The following is a 13966-nucleotide window of genomic DNA, read 5'->3' as shown; positions in this document are numbered from 1 at the left end:
AAAAAGAAATGATGACCATAACATTGTTATTTAAAAGTCACGACCATTATTTATATATTACAAATAATGGTTTAGCAACAACCCAGTAACAATTCATTGAGTTTTTCATATTCTTTGTATTTTAAATTTATGTTTTATATTTTCACTATTTTTCATAGTTATAATATGTTGATTGTATGTTTTGACCCATTAAAAACGATACAAGATCAATTTGTAAAGTTTTCATATAAAGTGTAACTAGGGACTATTAAGAATAATTCTAGAATTTATGAGTAACAAGTTAGTTATTAATGAATATCAAGAAGAAACAGACGATGTGATGACATCACTCGTAACCATCTTATCATTTAACAATTATCATATTTCTCTCTAACTATTTTGGTACAATGCAAAGCTAAATACTAGCATGGTATCCTTCTAAAAAACAAAGCCTATGTTGCTTCTTACTGGCTACGCATGGCAATATATAAAGAAAGTAAAGAAAACATGATTTAGGCAAAATGCATAATATAACTAAATGTTTAAACAAAATGTAACATGTAACTAATTGAAATGAAATACAGAGTATAACTAAATGAAACACATCGTTTCATAACAATCACTTATCATTCAAATATTCCAATGGTCAAATCCTCCTTCTATATTCTGTTTTGCATCCTTAACAGGACCAGATTATGACAATTTGCCTCCCATCAAAATGCCCTTGGTCTTAGAGGAAAATGTCAAGTTCCTCAGCTCTATATTATTTGTGAATTCTCAAGTAGCTTTAGATGGTGGTAAGTGTTTCTAATGAATCAACACTTGTGTAGCTGCTCTATTTCATTGTTTCACCATCCTTTTGTCAAATATTGCTTGAGGTTATAGTAGAGGTTCTAGAGGAAGGTTTGGCAACTGAGTCTGTACCATTTTACTTTCAATGTGCTTCTTCAACTGTGAAACATGAGATAGGGTGAATTATAGCTAAAGAGGAAAGATCTAACTGATACCTCATTATGCTCATTTCTCCAATATCAATAAGGTCCATTGAACCTTGCTACTAATTTTTAGGAATTTCATTTTACCACAGACTAATGCCTATAAGGCTACAACTTGATGCACATTGATTCACCTATACCAAACTACCTCTCACTCCTCTTTTTATTAGATGATTACACCATTATATGTTGAGCTATTAGGAGATTACTTCTAATTACCTTAAGCATTCCCTTCCTTCTAGATAACATCCGGTCTATTGCCTCTACTATAAAGTCCTTAGGGAAATAAGAAATATGAATCTGAGGACTGGATCTATACAAGGCCTTATAGGGGGTGGTTTTAGTAGAAGAATGGAAGTTGGTGTTATACCACCATTCTACAAGAAACAATTATTTCAGTCGTTGAATTGGAGAGTGTCTAGTCATGCATCAAAATTAGTTCTCTAAGCATTTATTATCCACCTCTATTTGACTATCAAATTAAGGATGATAAGTTGTAAAGTAGTGAGGGTTTGCTCCCTGATGAGAGAAAAGGTCATCCAAAATTGATTGAAAAAGATAAAGCCTCTGTCACTAACTATAGGCACTGGCATATTATGTAGCTTGTATATGTTGTCCATGAAAACTCTAGCCACTACAACCACAGTATAAGGGTGTGTTAGTGTTAGGAAATTAGCATATTTGCTGAAATGATTTACCACTACAAATACAACTTTTTTTCCAATAGACTTAGGTAACCCTCTATAAAACCAATGGTTATGTCAATAAAAAGGACTATAAAAATTGGTAAAAGGCTACGATAGACCTAGGGTAAGAACATTCTCATATTTGTTTCTTTGGTAGACTAAGCATTGATGCATAAATTTCTTGATGTGCCTTTGTTGTTTCTTCTAGTAAAATAAATTGCCAACCTTTTTAGAGGTAACGATAACACCCTTTTAAATAACCAAGTCAAGGGTCTACAAAATGATTCATACCCCTTAAAAATTTCATATAGTATTCGAATTAGACCAGGAAGCCCCCTAGTTGTTTGATGTTTTTAGGAATAGTCCATTCAACAATAGCTTTAATTTTATGTGGGTCAGTAGCTACTCCTTTTCAATAAATAATATCATATAAGTATTCCACCTTACTACTACAAAAAACACACGTACTAACTTTAGCAACCAACTAGTGAGTTGGTTATCAAGAGATACTTCAAATGGTTATCAACTAGTATATCATAAAAAAAAGAAACCAATCAGGAATTCAAATACTACTTTGAGATACTTCAAATGGTTATCAAGAGACTGACTGTATACTAGTATATCATAAAAAAAAAAAAAAAAGCCAATATGAATCTTCTAAGATGTATTCTAAAAAATTCATTCATTATACTTTTGAATGTGACAGATGTATTGGTGAGATCAAATGACATCACCATAAACTCATAATGGTCATTATGGGTTTTGAAAGTTGTTTTATAGATGTTTTATTATGCCATTATGATTTGATGGTAGCCTGATCTTAAATTGATATTTGAAAAAATTATGGCACAAACTAGCTCTATCAACAGTTCATATATTATAGGTATGAGATACTTATCTTTAATAATAAACTTGTTAAACACTTTATAGTCCACACAAAATCTCACAAAATAATCTTTCTTCTTCACTAATACAACTGGAGATGCAAATGGGCTTGTGCTATTCTGAATAATGTTTGTTTCTAGCATTTATATAATCATGACATCTTTCTGCAATCTTGAATATTTATAAGGTTTTAAATTCATAGGCTACACTCTCTCTTTCAGTAGAATATAATGGTCATGCAATCTAAATTGGGGTAATGTTTTTAGCTCTTTGAAAACCTCAGCATATGTTTCAAGCAGCTTCTTTAGTGTATGGTTACCTTTTCTATTAGGTGTCAAGTTGCAGTCATAAAGTAGGAACTTCAGGTATCCTCATTTAGTATTCTCAAACTACACAAGATAGTACTTGTTTTGTGAGTGGCATTGTCTAATAATCCATTAAGTTGCTCAAACCTAATAGTTTGTAGTTGAGTAGGGTTGTTTCTTTTAAGTATAACTTGTTGTCCATGTCAATAGAAAGACATCTACTTGTCTTTATAATTGCACTATATATCACCAAGTAAAGTTAACCACTTTTATTCTCATAACCATATCACAACTGGTTAGTTCCATAATGAATACATTAGATATAAATTTGATATCTTGTATTTTCCACTAAAAGTCTTACACACAACAATGCAAGTCATTTTCCCATCATTAGAAGCCTCAACAATAATGGGTCTGATGTTAATTAGTTGACATTACAACTTATTAGCCATCTTAAGACTAGTAAAATTATATGTGCTACTTGAATCCACTATGATGTATAGGGATCATTTATTCACCTCATTGGTCACCTTTAAGGTGTGGCAATAATATTTCTTTTCAATGGAAATGATGGATATGTGTGGACTAATGTTTTCATAACCACACTCTTCCTCTTCTACTTCATCCTTTTTTTTATCTTCAATGATGAATAAAGTATATTGTCTTTTGTTTTTGAATTTGTGATCAAGCACAAACTTTACATCACACCAAAAACATAACTATTTCACTCTTTTATCATAAAACTCCTTATTTCTAAAGGTCTTGGAGGGTTTGTTAAATGTTTTGTTGATGTTGTTATGGATAATAGAATTGGTCAAGTCTTTTTTTAGGTGGTTTTAAGATATGAGTATTATAGTTTATGGTGTTTCTAGAGTAAGGGGATTGGGATTGGTATTGTAATTGTGTGATTTGATTAGTTGAATGGGTTGAATGTTTAATAAAGGGTAAATGATTGCACTAATAAGATATGATGTTTTCATGAAGTCTAACTAAATTGTAAGCTTGTTTTAGTTGTTTTGGTTCAAACATTTTAACAAGATTTTTTAATATACATCTCTATACCTCCTACGAATATCACTAATGCTTGTTTCTCTTCCACTTTAGTCCTATTCCATAAAATATCAATGTCCCTTTTATAAGTTTTGAAATCTCTTTTTACTTTTAGATTCATAAGTTCTTCCAAAAGGATCTTGTTGCCCCTCAATCTACAATTAATAGCCTCCACATATTCCCTCCAAGTAACCTTAAACCAACCTTTACTTCTTATAAAATTTAGATGCCAATAAAGAGTCATCTGATCAAGATAGTAGGAAAGCTAGTTTGAGTTTCTCACCTTCCTTAATTTTTTTCAACCTCAAAATATTGATTGCATTTGTAAAGTCACTTATAAACATCTTTACCATCAAAGCTAGGAAAATCTCATTTAGGTTTACATGCCTTTTAAGAATAATGACCCCCATCACAAGTTCCATGGTTTATAACGACATACCCAGCTTGGTAACCCCTTTAATGGTTATGGAAAGCACTTGTTTCCCTAATATTAGTATATCACTTTTGCTGCCATGAACTTTATTGGCAAGTAAGCTCTCCCAATATTTCTTAAAGTTTTTTAAGTCTAAGATTAGTTTTCTCATATTTGACTTTATTATTGATCTTATATTCTTCCAACTACTTTTCATACACCTCTAAAAGTTTCACAACCTTGTCATACTTTTGGTCATGATCCTTATTGATAGTTGTAATGGATTCATCAACCTTATCTTCAATCATTTTAAGAACTTAAAAACAAGTATTCAACGGCTTGATAAGATTATGAAGATTTGTGGCTATAATACTAGTTAATACAAGATCAATTTGTAAAGTTCCCACAAAAAGAATAGCTAGGGATTATTGAGAAGAATTCTAGAACCTATAAGTAGCAAGTTAGTTATCAATGAGCATTAAGTAGAAATAGACGGTGTGATGAACATCCCTCGTAACCACCTCAACATTTAACAATCATCGTATTTTTTTTTAACCATTATGTTACAATGCAGAGCTAAATACTAGTAGGGTATCCTCTTAAAGAATAAAGCCTTTATTGCTTCTTACTAGCTACACGTGGTGGCATATAAAGAAATTAAAGAAGATAAGGTTTAGGAAAAACAAAGTGTATAACTAAATGTTTAAACAAAATACAAGGTGTAATTAATTAAAACAAAATATAGAGTATAACTAAAGCCCTGTTTGTTTGCTGGAAAATAGAGTAGTTTTTTTTAGAAAATAAATTTTAAGAAAATAAATTATTTTTTGATGTTTGATAGTGTAATGAAAAATAAGTTGAAAAACACTTTCTAGTGTTTAGTTATGTCATGGAAAATGAGCTAGAAAATAACTTATTAATATTTTATTTTTTTTCAAGTTTATTAAAATAATGAGGAACAAATCTTACAAATTAAAAAGTTGAATGAGAATAAATTTAAAAAAAAATATAATTTCATAAATTATCGCTAATAAAATAAATAATAATCAAAATAAAAGAGATTAAATCTAAAAAATAAAAATAAAAATTGAAAGATGAAGAAATTAAAATAATAATAATTACCATTAAATAAATTATTTTAAATAAAATAAGTAACAATCAAAAGAATGAGGATCAAATTTGATAGATAAAAAATTTTAATTAAAAAAATAATAAATAAAAAGCAAATAACAAATTATAAAAATTAGGACCAAAGTTAATATAAAATTAAATTTTAAGCGATGAAATTGAAAAAAAAATATTTATAACAATATATATATATATATTATATATATATATATATATATATATATATATATATATCCTAAAAATCAAATCAAATTTTTCTTTGATTGGAAAATATTTTTCATTAAACAACTTTTCTAATGACAAACAAATATAGAAAAATTTTAAAAATAATTTTTATAAAACTATTTTTCATCAAACAAACACCCCTAACTAAAACATATATCTCATAACGATGACGTCTTATTCAAATATTAGCAACTATCTAATCCTCTTCTCCATCCTTAGCACAAATCGATTGTGATAGAAAATGTTATTATTGTATATATTAGCAAATCTACTGGAAAATGGAAAATGAAGTATTTCAAATTGTTAATGCATTCACAGTAGCTGTAACCATAATTTTATACATGTGATCATGATTGTGACCGCTTTTACAATGATTTAACATCAATATTCTCACCTTTCATATTAAGAAAAACCGAAGAATTTGAAGCTTGTGCAATTTGATGGCTAAACATAAACAATAAAGGGGGTTAAAGATAGATCAAGGAGCAATCCGCCATGGCGTTGTTAAAGAGATGGGCTTTTTTGGTATCTTTCCTCCTAACAACAAGGCGATATGGGTTTATCATATTGTTTTTCTTGCTGATCCCTGCTATTTTTACTGTATGCTGTTATAGCCCATATTGCGAAGCTTTAAAAATTCTTCCGGTGATGGCTCTTATAGTCTTTTATACGCGCTCTCTTTGTTGGTTTTTCTGTTTAAGAATGCCATATCATTAATATCCAAAACACACCAACGATATGGTAGAATTATTTGGTTTGTTAATGGGCTAGGTCAAGTCACAGCTGAGTGATTAGTTTTTGTTTGGTTTAATTTTTATCAAAAAAAAATAACTAAATTGAATTATTTTTTATAAAAAAAATCTGAAACTGATTCAAACCGACTAGTTTCAGTTCGGTTCGGTTTTTTAGGACAAAAACCTGTTCAAACCAGTTTGGCTTGGTTTTCTTGGTTTGGCTCAATTTTGGATTTGTTTGGCTCAGTTTTTTCCCGGGTTTTTTCCGGTACGGATTTTTTGTTTTTAGTCTTATAAAACCAAAACATAACTAAACCGGTCGATTTTTTTAAAAATTTTAATTAGTTTATTTTTTTTTTTTTTTTCAATTCAGTTTTCTCAGTTATTTTTTTTACCTGTTTTCTTAATTTAATCAGTTTTTTAATTTTTTTGCTTGTACATAGCTCCTCTCGTCTCATGGAAATTTCTCTGTTTCTGTTCCTTTCTTTGGCTTGTTGTCCATTCTATACCTGTGGTAAGACTCGAGGAAACTTTGAAAATTCTTTGCGCGTCGTGTGCTCTATAATCATTCAAAGTCTCGTTGTCTTTGTCGAAATTCTTGCAGCTACTAATAGAAACTTCAAAAAAATTGGGTAGCAGCTTTTCCCATTATAATTGCAGTCCATGCGGTGGGTTGTTTTATAGTTAACTTACTCTCAATTGCCATGACTATCTTACTTGTACGCTCATGAGTACTGAGGCTGATAAAAACTATAATTAAATTATAAGTTACAACTTAAAGACATTGGAAGCTGAGGAAACTGTAATAACTTGTAATATTGGATGCACTGAGTTAAACTTTAGCCATTACAATGTTGTACACAAATATAAGAAAAGCAGCTTCCATGGAATAGAGCAGCCACTTGTGCAGCCAGTCATCATCCATATGCGCACACCGATAACTCAAGAAATGGACCATCCTGTTGCATCAACAAAAGAAGCTTTAAAAAATTTGTTCTCGTGATAACAAATCCAATCAATAACCTTGTGGTGGAACAACTTACCCTAGTAACTTGATCTGTTGCCAGAGAGATACGCGAAAATAATTGACAATATAATGAAAAGTAGGACGATCTGCATTAGATGATAAAAGAAATCAGATGATATTCCCATTTGATGTTCTTGGAACCCGCAAAGCATACAAGACAGATATAGGCATATTTCACAGAAAAATTAGGATTAAAAAAATATACAATCCAGCTAGTTCTAGTCTATGCTGAAATTTATATGCATAGCATGTAATTAGAAATAAATGAATTGCTTGGAACAAGAAACTTGCAACTAGGCATACAGGAGAGGAAATCAGGTTGACAATTCAGCAGAAACTCACCAGAACAGAATTATATTTTGACTCATTCCTAATTATGTAAGATTTCCTGGTAGAAGAAAGACGGAGTGTCAGCCAAAAAAAGAAACAAAAGAAAAATACCATTCAATGCTCAGTGGATAGGTTGACAAACCTTTTGTTTAGAGCCCCAGATTCCCTGCAAGATTTTTGTGCTGCTTCCAGCCTGCTCAAGGTTTTCATTGCATTAGGATCACTGTTGTCAACCTGCAGCAGAGAATTTCACATTTTCTCAATGTAGGCACGAGTATTTTTTATTTTTTTTCTTGAGAATTCAGCAACCAAACTTAAAGGTAGAGAAACTTGGTGTGAATTAAAATTGACCACACCAAACATTCACAGGCACTTAGCGAAAAAACTCACAGCTTTATACATAAAGCTTGCCGCAGTTGTCTAGTGTTGTTATCAAGATGTTACATTAGTGAATTATACAATGTCTCAAAGCCTACAACCAAGCAGGGGAAACAATGTAGCAACCTAATATCATTTGCTTATCCATCAAAGAGGGGAGAGGCGCAGTCCTAACCGCATAAGGCTTTGATGGAAGAACATATATTCGTTCTTGTAAGATTCTACCAAATTGAAATGCACAATAGGCTTCCTATTGTCAAGGATTGGAAGCATAAAAAGTTTTGCTCCCTTCTATGAAATTATTGTCTAGAAAGTCTATTTGGCATAGATTGTGCAGTCATACTTCTTAGGTTCAAGATGATGAATAAGTCCAAAACAAGCTGGCAAGAGAAAACTGAAGCATTAAAGGGTGCAGTATTTGTTACAAGTGGGAGAAATATAACTTCCATGCTGGAACTTGCCAGGAAAAGCGATATATCAGTTAGAATTTAAGGAAAGCATCATACCTTGGACTTCAGCATACAAGAGAAGTCGAAGAAAGCACCATAGACATCATCCATTGTTTTCGTTTGATGAATAACTTGAGCAGTAAGACCTAGAAATCGTTTAACATTAAATTAAACATCATTGAATAAGGAATCATGAAAACCCAGTCCATTATATTTTGATGTTGGTAATAAACAACAAACTAAAATCCTTTAAACACTAAAGAGCGGCAGGGGTGATCTGGTGGATGGGGTATGGGATTTTAAAAAATAATCCGAGATATACAAGTTGGGTCATGATTTACTTAGTCTGAGAATTATGCAGTTCCTGAACAAACAAATGGTATTTGTGGAATGGCCATTTTGGGAGATTATATCATCTATTGCATTTGCATTCTAAATGCAATTCCATGTTATGATAACATAACAGCAATAAAAACCTTCCAGCTTCATAAGATATTTACATGAACCAAAATAATCTGTGTTACAGCTATAACATTCCACCAGTTTCAGGTGCCAGGGAAAGAATGCTGTCTATAAATTAGTCGTACCTCGCCTCATCTTCACTACACCTCTGAAGACATTAACATTGTTGTAGCACATTGCTAGAGTTCCAATCGCCATGATCTGGCAAGAGAGAAGTCAAATTAAAGGAAACCTTCCACCAAACATCCAGCATACCTATTACTAAACAGGGATTTGTTCACCGAGTAATAAAATATTTGACAGGATGAAAAATTCAGAGGAGTTGCAGATTATGTGAAAAGGCATAAGTATAATTCAAGTAGGCAAGCTACAAGACAATAAACAATATATCTTCGGATGTCAGTTTAAAGTTTATTTCTTACCTGAGGAATAGCACAAAACCGAAATATAGCAGGGTCCCGCAATTCAGACAAGTACTTCAAGCAATCATCCATATGTATCAAGGCATTGGTAACCATATCATTCAAGCACTGCACTGCCTTCACCGAGTTCCCTTCAAGTTTCAAGTCCTAAGGCACAGAACACAAAATGGGGAGAATGCTAATCAGATGGATGAACCAAATAAAAAAACTATTGCTTTTCAAGTATTATGATTAAATTAACATCATTCATGAACATAATGATGGCAAAAGGATGTCGATGGTACCAAGGTTGAGACAATAAATGGAAAAGAAGTAAACCTCAAGTTTGTTGACATATTTGCTCCAAATTTCGCGAGGCCAAAACATGCGTGACTTGGGTATCTCGTTTATGTCCTCCAAATAATCACGAATAATGTTTGTTTTCTGTGTTTTATCAAATCCAGGATTTAACATGTTAGAATTACATCTCAAAACAAAGTTAAGCCTACAGATTAAACACATTGATCACTCTTGCATAATAGTATTACCTGAAGAAACAAACCCATTGAATTGGAGAGGCTATCTGGTGCCAAATCTTCTAATCCAGAGGCATGGAAGAGTTTGGACAGGCCCAGTCCAACAAGTCCTGCTACATAGTAGCAATATTCATCATAGTCATCAATGCTTTCCACCTGCATATCAGAGTCTAGCGTGTCACATAAACATAACATTTCACCTTCTGTATTAAGAAAAACTGGAGAAATTGAAGCTTGTGCAATTTGATGACTAACATAAAAAATGAGGAAACTGTTATAGCCTTAAAGGATACAATAGTTCTTTCAGCATCTTTTATTAAGTTCAAGAATTTCTTTAGCTGACATCCAAAGGGATCAGATATGCATCCCTAGTGTCCTGTGCTCTCTCTAGAAGGATAACTACATGCTCTTAACTTTTCACCATTCATTCTTCCCTCTCTTGATAATCTATTCTTCTACTTGATAACCAAGCAACTGAATCCTGGAATGCATATTGTTTGAGCTCACTACAGTCCACAATACACATCTGCATATTTATTATACCTTTGATAGCATGACAGATGCATTCACAGAGACAGACACACACACCACACACACACACACACACACATTTGTATCATGTATCATGCAAATTCAGCAGTGGAAACATGAGAAATCCTTTTTTCTTAAGTTAATTATCCATGCATCATCCTTCAATCCTGCATTACAACACCCCACATCACCAACCTCCTTCAAGATAAACTTTGCCATTCCTTCACCCATTCTTTTGGTAATATCCTCGATTGCCTCCTGATAACTGCAGAATAAATTGAGTTCCATAAGTCTACTATTGGAGAAGAAACACACACACAAACACTATAGTGATCAGATGCAATGAGTTAATAGATGTGTAGAGCAGAATACATAGACCCTAAAACAATTAAATCCTCAATCATTCCAGTCAAGCAGGTGGCAAAAGGTTGTAGAACTGACCCTTTTCCAAGCTCCAGAAAAGCATTTGAAACATTATGAAACTGGTCCATGAGAACCTTGTAGTCCTTGGTACCACCTTATGCAAAAGAAGCATCAAATTAGAGAGTCAAAATATTTAGTTGATGTTACATTTTACAGATACAAGTGCCATAGAATTGTCAACTCTCATGTATATAACTTCTGAAACTTCATCAAAAAGGAAAGACTCAGACATGAATTAACAGTTTGTAAAAGATAGATGTAAAAACAAATTTTATAAGAATGTTCAAGCTTGGACTAGATACATGGTTATCAAATTAAAAATGGTAAAAATCAGAACACGTAATTTTATAGGTCATAAATGCATAAGATTTTCAGGCATTTCAAAGCACCCTTATGCAAACTGAATATAGTTATAAGCAAATAGTGTTAAAATCTGTACAGTGATAGAACAAAAGAATTAGGGTAATCATAAATTAGATTGATATAGTCTAGATGCCCTAATTTGTCAGTGGAAGAAATTACTTGCACAGAGAAGAAATGTTAAGTGCTGGCAGATGGAAATTCTCAAAGCCAAAACAAATTTAGTCAAATGAAATGTTCTCCAATTTGTTAGAATCAAGGAAAATAAAAGTAAAAATTCAGAACTCACATGAGAAATGCCAGTCATGATCATATATGTGGCGGTGAAAAGCTATCAGGATAGGCACTTTGACATCTGTAGGTATGCTTGTATCATCCTCTGTAAAGGAATGATCAGAACAGATTAAAACACAAACAATGTATCAACTAACAAAATGACATCAATAAGTGAAACAGTTAAGAGGAGATCAAGTGTTACTGAGACAGGGTGTTTTAAGGAATCTTCTCCTCACTGTAGGCCAAAACTACTTAGCAAAAGGCAAAAGCTACCACTCTCTCCTCTCAGATTTCTTTTTCTTCCACAAAACGACCTCGTGACTTCTGGTTGCAAAACTAAAATCTAACATAAAAATTCCCACTAGCCATATATTAGAACATAAACAATTTTAGAGCTAGCAAATTCAAACTCAATATGACACTCGCGGATTTTAAAATTCAGCAAACCCCATTTCAGGACCTGGTGCATCAACATTTGTCTAACACAAAAACACAACATAATCAATCTTAAAATTCAACAAAACCCGTTGAGGATTTATCAAATTTTGCGAGGCACAAAACCAAAAACCACATACAAAACATAAGGTTAACAAGAACAAACCAACAGTGTCAAGGGCTCGAAGAACCAAATAAAATATGCATACCTGAAAAGAAGAAAAAATCCATAATCAACAAATAATCACAACCCAAAACCCAGATAGAGAGAGAGAGAGAGAGAGATCAAAACAAGGCAAATAACACATGAAAATGCAATGGAAATTATGCTTACAGCGTTACGGAGTTCTGTGTCAAGTTGTTGGATAACGAGAGCAAAGCTACGAGAGACTCTATGGAGCATAGAATAACAGAAAGCCCAGTGAGGTTCAGGTGGGATCTGTCTTTCAGCATGCTTAGCTGCCATTTTCAGCTTCATCAATGGGTATATGTCAACTGGGTGTTTCAACATCGCTCCCAAACTCCCCATTTTCGATTCTTTTTGGAAAAATCAAAATCGGAGATCACCAAATGACAGGATTTTGATTCTCGCCCAGAATTTAGAGAGCGTTTTCTTTTTCTTTTTTTGTTGTGTATGAGAGAGAGAAGAGAGGGACGGGGAGACAGGTGTGTTTTTTTCGGTGAAATCTTTAAGGTGAAGAGAGTTTCCTTTTTATAACTTTATATGGGGAGGGGAAATTAAAAAAAGAGGGCTTGGTCCGCGTGGTGGCGAAATAGAGTTTTATATATTTAATATTTTTAATTAATATTTAGATTATGGTAATATTTATTTTTAAAAAAAATTAATATATTAAAATAATATTTTTTATTTAAAAAAATATTTTTTTATATTAATACAATAAAATAATTTAAAATTAAAAAAAATTAAGAAGCACAATTTGCCATAAATCTTTACTACATTTATGTCTTCACGTGGTTTTTATTGTTCAATTTAGCCTTTTTATTTATGAATATAATTATAATATTTAATTCATTATAAATCGGTCTAAAGATTTGTATCATGAGTGGAGTGGTTTAACTTATGTTTGCTTTTTTTAAAAAAAAAAAATTTAATATAATATTATTTAAAAAAAATTAGAATTTTTTACTGATCAAATTCTAAACTTATGTCACATCAAATTTGTCTAACAAATTAAAACAGTTCGTCTTATAATATGAATAAGAGCTTGTTTAATGGTGTGATTACGGTTGCTTTTCAAATAGCTTTTTGTGCTAAAATACATGCTAATGATTTTTTTTATTTTAAAAAAATTATTTTTGACATCAGCACGTAAAAATGATTTAAAAACACTAAAAACATATTAATTTTAAGCTAATAAAAAAATAAAAAAATTTCAAATTTTTTTAAAAACCCTTTTGAAACACAAAAACAAACAGGAAAAATATAGACCATGTGATTCTAGCCGGTAACTCGGCACTAGAAACAGGGGTTAGTTATTATTAATGCCCCAATGTTTCAAGTATATACTATTTTAGTTCTCAACCTTTGAAATTTCATAATTCTTGCCATGGATAATGCTCGAGGATAGTAATCAATGGCGCGAGCTTTCTGAGTGTTTCAATGACAATAATATTGGTTCTTGAATATCATTAATGTTTTAAAAAATAATAAAATAAAATTATTCAAGAGTTACTATAATTCTATTAAACAAATTTAGAATTACTTACGTATTTAAATATTTGATTTTCTTTGTTTTTAAATAATTTTTTAAAAATTATATTATCATAAATTATAAATTATCTAATTATTTGGTTTTTACACATAAATTATTGGTGAGAAATGCTGGAATGGAGGAGGACTTGAGTCATTACTTAAATTACCCACATGCTCTGGCGGTCAAAAGTAAATTGATCATTATACCAATAAATTTACTGATATGGACCTGCTAAAGATCTCAT

The 13966-nt window shown here is 31.6% G+C and overlaps 1 protein-coding gene across 1 annotated transcript; it reads right to left on the bottom strand.

Annotated features, from left to right (window-relative positions):
• Positions 1-7140: 7140 nt before the first annotated feature.
• Positions 7141-12707, bottom strand: LOC118039704 (squalene synthase 1). The gene is made up of 14 exons (XM_035046466.2): positions 12342-12707; positions 12174-12216; positions 11586-11675; positions 10955-11030; positions 10709-10778; positions 9995-10138; positions 9786-9890; positions 9468-9614; positions 9171-9246; positions 8641-8729; positions 7899-7990; positions 7769-7814; positions 7443-7512; positions 7141-7358 (listed from the first exon to the last, which is right to left on the bottom strand). Exons 1-13 carry the CDS (start codon positions 12534-12536, stop codon positions 7444-7446), a joined length of 1242 nt encoding a protein of 413 aa, XP_034902357.1. The 5' UTR covers positions 12537-12707; the 3' UTR covers positions 7141-7358; position 7443.
• Positions 12708-13966: the final 1259 nt, after the last annotated feature.

The sequence above is a fragment of the Populus alba genome, chromosome 4 (genome assembly GCF_005239225.2).
Source record: "Populus alba chromosome 4, ASM523922v2, whole genome shotgun sequence".
NCBI lineage: Eukaryota > Viridiplantae > Streptophyta > Magnoliopsida > Malpighiales > Salicaceae > Populus > Populus alba.
Note: the sequence above shows the minus strand (reverse complement) of the source record. Positions and strands in the feature narration are given on the sequence as shown.